The sequence below is a fragment of the Symphodus melops genome (genome assembly GCF_947650265.1).
Source record: "Symphodus melops genome assembly, chromosome: 2".
Lineage (NCBI taxonomy): Eukaryota > Metazoa > Chordata > Actinopteri > Labriformes > Labridae > Symphodus > Symphodus melops.
Genome location: NC_136692.1, coordinates 10,235,810 through 10,245,646, shown reverse-complemented (window position 1 = coordinate 10,245,646; position 9,837 = coordinate 10,235,810). Strand labels below are relative to the sequence as shown.

The 9,837-nt window shown below is 40.6% G+C and overlaps 1 protein-coding gene across 1 annotated transcript; it reads left to right on the top strand.

The window, feature by feature from the left end:
- The first annotated feature begins 742 nt into the window (after positions 1-742).
- Positions 743-9,149, top strand: usp38 (ubiquitin specific peptidase 38). Its single transcript, XM_079336975.1, has 11 exons — positions 743-936; positions 2,192-2,882; positions 3,776-3,911; positions 4,141-4,270; positions 4,495-4,596; positions 4,973-5,131; positions 5,276-5,469; positions 5,560-5,653; positions 5,751-5,857; positions 6,261-7,608; positions 8,255-9,149. Exons 2-11 carry the CDS (start codon positions 2,201-2,203, stop codon positions 8,423-8,425), a joined length of 3,123 nt encoding a protein of 1,040 aa, XP_079193101.1. The 5' UTR covers positions 743-936; positions 2,192-2,200; the 3' UTR covers positions 8,426-9,149.
- Positions 9,150-9,837: the final 688 nt, after the last annotated feature.

The following is a 9,837-nucleotide window of genomic DNA, read 5'->3' as shown; positions in this document are numbered from 1 at the left end:
ATGGCTGAAATAACAAATAGTGTTTTTGTGTCACCTACACATGTTACTGTACTAGTAATTGAGAAAGTGTTATGTTCTGTTGAATCAATCACAGATTGAAGTCATAGATTCAATCATTTTATCAGATCAGGAAATTGGAAAAAACTTTAAAAATATAAAAACTAAAACAAGTTCTCTCTTGACTTAGCTTTGACAACATTACACTCTTCATATAATCAGCCTGCTCATTAATAGACGTGTATCTCTGTCTGCGGAGTGAACGGAGAAAAGCCGACCGTTTGACCATGTTCCCAACTCGGTCGTATGGATCACGGATCAACTGGACTAAAAGTTCAAAGGGGCACGCCGCGCTCGTGTGTGGATGTGTGTGCGTTCGCGCTGAAGTGTCTGTGTGTCAGCAGAGAGAGGAGCGCAGCACGACAGCTGCCTGACAGCTGCCTGACCAAAGATGGCCGCCATGTCGCTACGGTGGAGAGTATCATAGATGTATAAAAACACTGTTTTATATGCATCTATGCCGTGAAGCACTCATGTACGAGTAGTGCTTCCCAGAGACAAGATAAACGAGGAGTATATGAATGCAGCACATAAACTGCATTGAGGTGACCCAAAATGCCCAAATAGTTTTAAACAAGGTTCATCATATTATTTAAAAATGTTGCCATAAAAAATATAACATTAATGTAAGGTAACTCCTGATTTTATCACATAAAGTTATAAACACTGTAACAGGCAATGTTAAGACGAAAATAGCTTCACACACAACGGTCCTAGCGACAGTCCTGTCCATAGGAATGACGTCGGTGATCGGTTAATCAGCTGATTCTGTGCGATCAAATAAACCGAAATAACACGATTTTATCAGCCCGAAAGGAAGTAACATCTACCGACAACTGAGGATCATTTAGTCGGGCTTTGTTGACATGCTTCATCGGGGTAAGAAACAGATCGTATTACCCTCTAACACAGCGGCATTTTAATGCTAAGTCAGTGGCACCTCGGCTAACGACAGGCCCGCTCGGTCGCTTTGTTTATATTTTCGTCGTCTAGTGATTTTAAAAACAATCGTCTCCATAGAGCAGCACAACTGGCTCACAATGTTTACTTCTACTTATCATTCTAGACGAAATCTACTCTTTTAAACGTAAAAAGAAACCAATTGAAGTTACCGGTACAGTTAGCTTAGGCTAGTTAGCACTGGAGCACAACAAGCATAGCGGTTTGAAATAAAACACCATTTAGGATGTGAAAATGTTTTTAAGCTTGTGGGTCTGAAGCATCAAAGATCAAATATACACGAGTCTTTGAAATAGTACGTTAGTAAATAAACATAACATTGGAAAAATCTGTTCTCTGAGTCTATAATGAGACCACAAAGTTAAATATTATTGGTTTGTTTAGGATTGGTTCTTATCTCACTTATCAATAATAATAACTCTATTTTTTAGCACCTTTAAAACAACTGTTTATATAACAGATAAAGATAGAAAAACATAAACATAAAAGATAAAAACAAATACATCAACATTTAGAGAAAGAAGTAACAGAGGTACACTGACGGACCAAACAGGGAGTATATAACTAAAAATAATATAAAAGCAGAAAACAGAAATACAAGAGATACACCAGGCAGGTATGAAGAGGTAGTTAAATACAGGATGGAGAATGATTTTAAATTCAACCAAGAGAGAGCTGAAATAAAAGAAATAATAATAAATCTGAGGGAGGCTGTAAGAAGAATGAGGATAAATGAGAGATGGTGAAATGAGTAAGGCAACAGAGGGCTGGAGAGTTAAATCTTTAAAGGAGTAGGAATAAAGTTAAGTAAAAGCAATTTGATTAATGCGGTAAGAGATAAATTAATAGAAACCTTAAAAGGAGAGATCACATAGAGCAAGTAAATAAAAATGGGTTTTAAGAAGTGATTTAAAAGATGCCACTAACTCTGCCGCGCAGCCATTATAGACTAAATTAACACAATTATCAGTTAGAATTGTTCTGCTGTTAACTTCCATTAGGTTTCATTTTTAAAAAACAAAAACAAGATTAATGATACCTTAACTGGTAATTTGGCATTAATGGGACTCAGTCTATGGCATAATGTGATAACTGCAGTAAAAAATGTAATCTATAAAATGTGAACTGTTTAATTACTGCAGTGTTAGATTTAATTCTCTTAATTTCCCCACAGTCTCTCATCATGGACAAGATTTTGGAGGGCCTTGTGAGCTCCGATCACTCAGTTCCAGTGAAGAGAGCCATTGTGAAGAAGGTAGTGGAAGCGGCAGAGAAAGAGGTGACTGAGGAGCAGTGTCAGTCCCTGTTCATTTTAACCACCCGCCTCATCCTGCTCGGTGAAGATGCCTTTCAAAGGCAGATCGGCCTCCAGGTTTTGGAAGCATACGCTCGCTACCACCGCCCGGAATTTGAGCGCTTCTTCAGTAAAGACTTTGTCGTCAGTCTTCTCCAGCAGGGCTACGGCCACCTGGACCGTAAAGACCCAGCCATCATAGACTACATTCACTGCTGCCTGCGGCTGCTCATCAGCTGCCCCTCGGTACTGGAGATCTTCAGTATGATTCAGGTGGAAGTTTTAAGGATGGTGTGTGAACGTCCAGAACCTGCTCTCTGTGCACGTCTGAACACTTTGCTTTCAGACTTTGTGCAGTGCATGCCGAGAGATAAGTCGGGAGTTTTGTTCTGCCAGCAGCTTGTGAGGACAATCAGTTACTTCCACTGCTTTGCCAGCCAGGAGCGGGAGCTGAGAGAGTATGTAGGTCAGGTGACTAAGGTCAGCACACTGCTGCAGAATATCTGGAAGAATGACCCAGCCACACTGCTTCCCTCACTACAGGAAGTCTTTGCCATTATCTCCTCTACAGGTGAGACTTCTCCTCTCTTCTTCACACAATGGAAAGTCCAGATGTATAACAATATTTTCTATGTAGTGTAACCTCAGGGGAACCTGATGTCTGTAGGAAGCTAAAATTCTGAACAAATTTGGATTTTTTCCCCCCCTGAAATTAAGATATATACCAACAATAAAATGGATTTGACAGCAGCATATCTAACCCTCCTTCTTGGCACTACATCCAGGTTTTGTGCTTCATTAGGCATTTGGAAACAGCTATATCATGTCCTTTTAGTATTCAGGCCCCTGCCAGCAGTTGTCTTTGATCCCTTGGCTTAGCTCCTATATTTTTATAGGTTGAATGCTCATCCAATGATTTTCTGTATCACTGGCACTCAGAACATTTTAATGTTGGTGGCAGTGGCCTCTTTTTAACATGTATGTCATTGCTTTGAGCGGTTACCTTCAAATCAATGGATTTAAGAAACAAACTGTGTCCGCTAATGCAGACACTAGGGAAAGCAGAAGAGCGGCAGAGTAAAACGAACAGTCGGCAGCATTTTCAATTGAATAGCCTCACTGACAGCAGGCGTCAGTGAGCGATGTGATCAGCAGAGTCGTTTGGGTTAAAAGGTCATTCTGCTTCTGTTTCAGTGACATTTTTTCAGGTGAACAAGCATTTTTAACTGGCTACTGTTGAGCTTTACTTAGAATTTCCAAGTGAAATTCAATGTTAGATAATCCCTGATGTGCTGAAAAACACAAGGAAGAAATGTCGATATAATGAAACCAAACAGACCTGTGATACATACAAACTATGTCAAACTGAAATTAAAAAAAAAACGCCATGTGTATTTTTTATCTCTATAACAGTCTACTGAAGAAATAACAAAACTTGTTGTTGTTTTTTTTGTGTACATACAGACCCCTCCTTTGATCCATCCATCGCACTGGCAAGCCTGGTTCAGCACATCCCTGTCCAGATGATCACAGTGCTCATCAAGAGTCTCACCACAGACCAGAATGTGAAAGACGCAAGCATGACTAAAGCCCTCTGCAGGTGACTCCACACTTCAGTCATCCAAAACAAATGTCATTATGAATATGTTTTTATACATGTTATGACACACTCTTCTTTATTTGTGTTGCCTGTATTTCGATCATAAAGTAGCTGGAGTTTTAACACATACATTAAAGAATTTTGAATATGTTGTGAATTGTATTTTAACATATTGTTTTCTGTATTTTTAACATTAAATCTGACCCATATACTCACTCTCTGTGTCCAGGATGATTGACTGGCTGTCTTGGCCTCTGGCCCAACATGTCGATACCTGGGTCATTGCTCTTCTGAAAGGACTGGCTGCAGTTCAGAAGTTTACCATCCTCATAGACGTCACTCTGCTTAAAATCGAGCTGGTTTGTAGAGAAAATTCTTCATTTGGATTTGTTCTGGCTGTCAGATAGTATTAGACAAAAAAAAATTATGTATTTTTTTTTTTCCTTGCCATTTTTTTGCCGTTTTTTTTTCTTTCAGATAATTTATTAAGGGCTGATAAAATTACTAAAATGATCAATCAAAGCATTTTCCTAGTTTACATAAATGTATTCATGGAATAAAGGTTGTTTTTTGTTACCCACAGGTATTCAGTCGTCTGTGGTACCCCATCGTGCGGCAGGGGGCGCTCACTGTTCTCTCCCATATGCTGCTGAGTTTCCAGCACTCTCCTGAGGCTTTCCATTTGGTAAGGGATCTCCTCTCACAGTCCATTTCCCTCTCATATTGCCACTTTATTGGTTTATTCATTTTTCTTCTTTTGGCTTAAATTACTTCAAAGCTGCTCAGACTTCTTTTCCCAGAACCCCAGGCCTAGCACCGCTCTCCCACTAATGATGTGTGAAGCACTTAAATGCAGAGAAATGGCCCTTGAGTTGGCCAATTTCATTAGTATCTATGAATACATGAATAGTTACAGAAACACACTGTGGGGTTCCTGATGTTCAGCTACGCTTTGGCTGACATCGCTGCAGATTTGTCTGTTTTAATTTCTGTAGTTTCTTTCCACATGTACAGTGTCCTGAACATGTTCCCTCCTTTATCTTTACCCCTCCATGTCTCAGGTTGTTCCACATGTGGTGCACCTGGTCCAGTCTTTGAGGACAGATGGTCTCCCCACCAGTAAAGCTTTCTTACTGCAGTTTACTGAGCTAATACACTGCATGATGTACCAGTACTCCGGCTTCCCCGACCTCTATGACCACATCATTGAGGCCATCAAGGTATTGAATAAAGTCAATTTAAAGCTTAAGTGTTTGCTTGTGTCTGGCTGTTTTATTATGTGAATGGATAAATCAGAAAAATTGAAAACTTCTCGATTTTTGTTGTCAACATTCATTCAGGTTTTAATCATTTTATTTTGTCAGGATCTCCCGAAACCAGGAGAGGAAAAAATCAAGTTGGTGTTGAATCAAAGTGCCTGGACCTCTCAGTCCAATTCATTTGCTTCCGGTCTCCTGAGGCAAGTTGGGAAGTCCGAGACTGGCAAGACTGGCCTGGTTAACCTGGGGAACACCTGCTACATGAACAGCATCATCCAAACCCTCTTCATGGCCACAGAGTGAGTTCTGACAAGTATTCACGACGTGACTAATACACTGAAACATTTTGCATAAACACAGTCTTGATTGTTTTTTTTTCACCCCCTCAGTTTCAGGCGGCATGTTTTATCGTTACACCTGAATGGTTCCAACACACTGATGAAAAAGCTACAGCTGCTCTTCGCTTTCCTTGCACACACTCAGGTAAGTGTTTTCCCTCGCAACACATTTGACAGAATCACATTGAAGTTACAAACAGTAAATGATTGCCTTATGTGTGTTGGACGCCTGCCTCCTGCAGAGGGCAGCATATGCACCCAGAAACTTCTTAGAAGCATCTCGGCCTACCTGGTTCAATGCCGGCTCCCAGCAGGACTGTTCTGAGTACCTCCGATTTCTCCTAGACAGGTATGCTCTTGCATGCAGTGGACTGGGGGAAACATGATGCGTGGATGGTGAGAAGTCAGTTTGTTTGTGAGAAATACAAGTCCCTTCCCCCCCTCAGTGTTTCCCTTTGCTGGATAAATAACAAATGGCCCAATTATAAAACATGTTTGTGTCACCTGAAGGAAAACATTTAAATAAGAAAGCATTGTGAGGATCGAGTGCACAAGACTGGAGCTTAATGATGTACCCCTTTCTTTAGAAACGACATGACACGTTTTGAAAATTTGTGTATGTGTATATATGTGTATATATTTAGAGAAAAAAACCCAATGTGGTGAACTATCACGACAGGTGCACCACTTACAAACAACAGAAATGCTTGTTTCCTCTCTGTTGTTAAGTGTCTCTCTGTCTTGATATATAGGTTACACGAAGAGGAGAAAACACTTCAGGTCCTGGAGTCGGCTAAGCCAAAGGTTGCCTCCCCTGTGGACACAAGCAGCAAAGACCCAGAAGCTCAGACTTCTCCAGAGGACACTGAAGAATCGGCTTCCTCTCCTGCAGAAAGGAAACCCGTGGATGATGGGAGGACTTTGATAGAAAGGATGTTTGGTGGGAATCTGATCACAGGGATTCGCTGTATGCAGTGTAACATTATCTCTGAGAAAAAGGAACGTTTTACCGACCTCTCTTTGGCCTTCTGTCCCTCTGCCACTTCTCAGGACGGCCCTCAAGCTGCAGGGCCCTCAGAGGAGCCTAAAGTTCTCTGTCAGGGATCTGTCAATGGTGGCAGTGAAACTCCCGAGCCAGGTTTGGGTAAAAACTCCACGAGTAATGTGCAATTTGTGCCAGTGACAAATGGGCCCCCTCTCTCTGTGCCTGACCTGGTGAACTATTTCCTCGCTCCAGAGATCCTGGATGAAGAGAATGCGTATTTCTGTGAGAAGTGTAGTTCCCTGCAGCGGGCCGAGAGGACCATGAAACTAGTGTCAGCACCTGAATACTTAATCCTCACGCTGCTGCGATTCTCATACGATGCCAAATGCCATGTCCGCAGGAAGATTCTGGAAAATGTCACCATCCCACCCCTCATGAGACTTCCTGTACACTTCCCTTCAATGAATGCACAATATTCCTCTGCTACCTCCTCCCCTCTGCAAGTGGACTCCCCTGAGAGCAGCGAGAATCTAGCCAAAAAGTTGAAACCGTCTCAGAAAGAGGAGGAAGAAGATGAGAAGGAGAGGGTCGATGAAGCAGAGCTCTTAAACAGAGGGGGAGAGCTGTCGGTCCAGTCCGTGCCCTATGTGCTCAGCTCAGTGGTGATGCATTCTGGCATTTCGTCTGAAAGCGGCCACTACTACTCCTACGGTCGTAACATTAACGGAGCAGATGGAGCCCAGCATCCAGCCAATCACTTTGCCCTGAAGGAGGACTTGGAAAACGATCAGGCCGAGTGTAGCCTCTCCACCTGCTCCGCTCTCTCGATCCCACCTGAACAAGGAGACACACCTCCTAACAGTAGCCAGGAGGCGAGGGATTGGCTGCTTTTCAACGATAGCAGAGTGACATTCTCGTCCTTCCAATCAGTGCAAAACATAACTAATCGCTTCCCCAAGGACACAGCATATGTACTCATGTACAGAAAACAGGAGTTACCAGGGCAGAGAATAAATGGAGGACCGATGGAAAAAGGAACGAGAGTGAGTGCTGAGCCTCCGCTGCAAAAAGAGCTCCTGGATGCAATCATCAAGGACAACAAGCTGTATTTACAGGTGAACAAAACACACGTTTCTTCATTATGCTGTCATTCAAATACCCATGTACGTCATCGTCAGTCTATTATTTGTGCATGTTTATTTAAACCAAGTGTGATGTGATTTGCCTGGAAAAACATTTTTGATCTGCTGCTTCGAGATTCTTGGTACAAGTTGACTTATTGTTGAAGCTTACAATGCATTTGCATGTATAATATCATTAGTACTCACATCTTAAAGTGTAGGGTTTTTATCATGATGGAGGACTGTACTGTAGTAGATTCACTCAGGTAGCTGATGGAAATCTGACGTTACTTTTTTTTTTTTAATACTTAAAAACCAGCAGAGTTTAAACGTCTTTTTTTTTCTTCTTCTTTCTGGCTGAACATGAAGCTAACATTGAAGTGTCCTATTATATAACCGTAGGTGTCATTTCACATGTCTTTTGACTGTGTTCTGTTGACTTTCCACTGGTCTTGTGTAAGGTGTAATGTGAATGACCACTAGAGGGTGCTCTAGTAATGTCACACTTGTGCATTATTGGAGACTCAAATGCTGAATAGATTCCTTGGAATAGCAAGGCCTATGTGTTTCTAGTTTGTTTAACAATCAAGAGGATGTTACTTAAAAACACATTTCTTTTTCTCCTCCACACTGCGAACAGGAGCAGGAGCTCAATGCTCGAACCCAGGCTCTCCAGGCCCCTTCATCCTCCTGCTCATTCAGGCCCAACGGTTCAGATGACAATAACCCACCAGGGAGCTGTGGCCCATCTGGCGGAGGAGGAGGGGGAGGGGGAGGGGGCTTCAATACTATTAGTAGACTTGTCTTCTAGAGGGGAAAAAAATAACAGGGAACCCAGATGAACTGACTTAAAGGGAGAACTGAACTGATCATACAGGAGCCTGAACTTCAGTAAAGAAGATATGTGATAACCTCAATGAAAAAGAGCACTGAAAAACTGACAACACACTTACACACATTAACAAAACTTTTAATCCAAATTTTGCTAGGTTTTAACTTTATATTGCTTCAGTTACGGTATATATAATTGATTTGGATAAATTCTAAGAAAATATTCACACAAACATTTGAGGTAGAGGATAATGATTAGAACAAATTCCATATCTACAATAAATGAACGGCCCAATATAATTTTATGTTATTGAAAGAATACAATCTTATTGAAATAAAATGAATGTTATAATCAGTTTGAGTTTATAACATGTTGATATTATCTGGTTTTCAGTGTTTACATTACCTCACACACACACACACCAAACATAAACATATGCAAAAGACATGCATGTGCAGTGTACTGTACAGAGGAAGAAAAGCATTCAACTGTAAGATAAAGAGACTGTTTTGGATGTGTCATAGTTCTGAACACACAGCTCAACCTTTGTTTACTTTTTGATTTGCATGTGGCTTTTCCTCATGAGCTGTAGAGTTTGATTTTTCAATATATTTCAATCTTTTTTTGTGTGCTTTGGTGTTTTATAGGTTTCTTATTTCATGCAATAAATTTACAGATGACTAAAATTATCATTCCGAAGAATCATGGAATACATAAGTGGAGAATTCATTCCTATACATCGTCGAAGGTAATGCAATGTTTGTAGATGCATATTTAATACTGTTCTATCATTTAAAGGGAGCGTCATCTATGGATAGTTAAATTTCAAATTGTTTGTCCAAGCATTTGATAGCAAGTTGTTATATGTTGTCATAGACCTCAGTTTTACTTACTGTGTTAAAAATCACAACTACTTTATCTACAGGAAGAAAAAAAACAATTAAACCAGTATATGTATCACAGTCTTGCATGATAAGTCAACATATTAGATAAAGTTGTCATTGTGTTGGCAAAGAGTTGGGCATGACGGCATTGAGGACTAAACTATAAGTTCAATGACAACAGAGAGAGACTACTTGTCTATCCTCAGGTGATTACTGCAAACAAAGCAGCCAAAAGTTTCTTTGAAAGGAGTTGACCTAAACCAAACACTGGGTGGTTATGAGTGTGTTTGCTAAAGCATAAATTAAGAGATGTGTGACTTTGCTTGTAACATTTTCATTCTTTCACAAGCTTTATCTGCAGATAAAAGATTGACTACTTAGAGCCACTTCAAGAATATCAATGTTATTTAAACTGATTTTTACTCAGCACATTTTCAATATGTGAACGCAAAGCATTCCAGTCTAATATGTTTCTCATTTTTAGTTTTCTGTTTTTCTTTGTTACAA

Excerpts from the sequence above, each read along its gene's own strand:
- usp38 (XM_079336975.1), top strand. The coding sequence starts at position 2,201 with ATGGACAAGATTTTGGAGGGCCTTGTGAGCTCCGATCACTCAGTTCCA. Across the intron at positions 4,271-4,494 it reads CTCTGCTTAAAATCGAGCTG|GTATTCAGTCGTCTGTGGTA; the intron begins GTTTGTAGAGAA and ends TGTTACCCACAG. Across the intron at positions 5,132-5,275 it reads ACATCATTGAGGCCATCAAG|GATCTCCCGAAACCAGGAGA; the intron begins GTATTGAATAAA and ends TTATTTTGTCAG.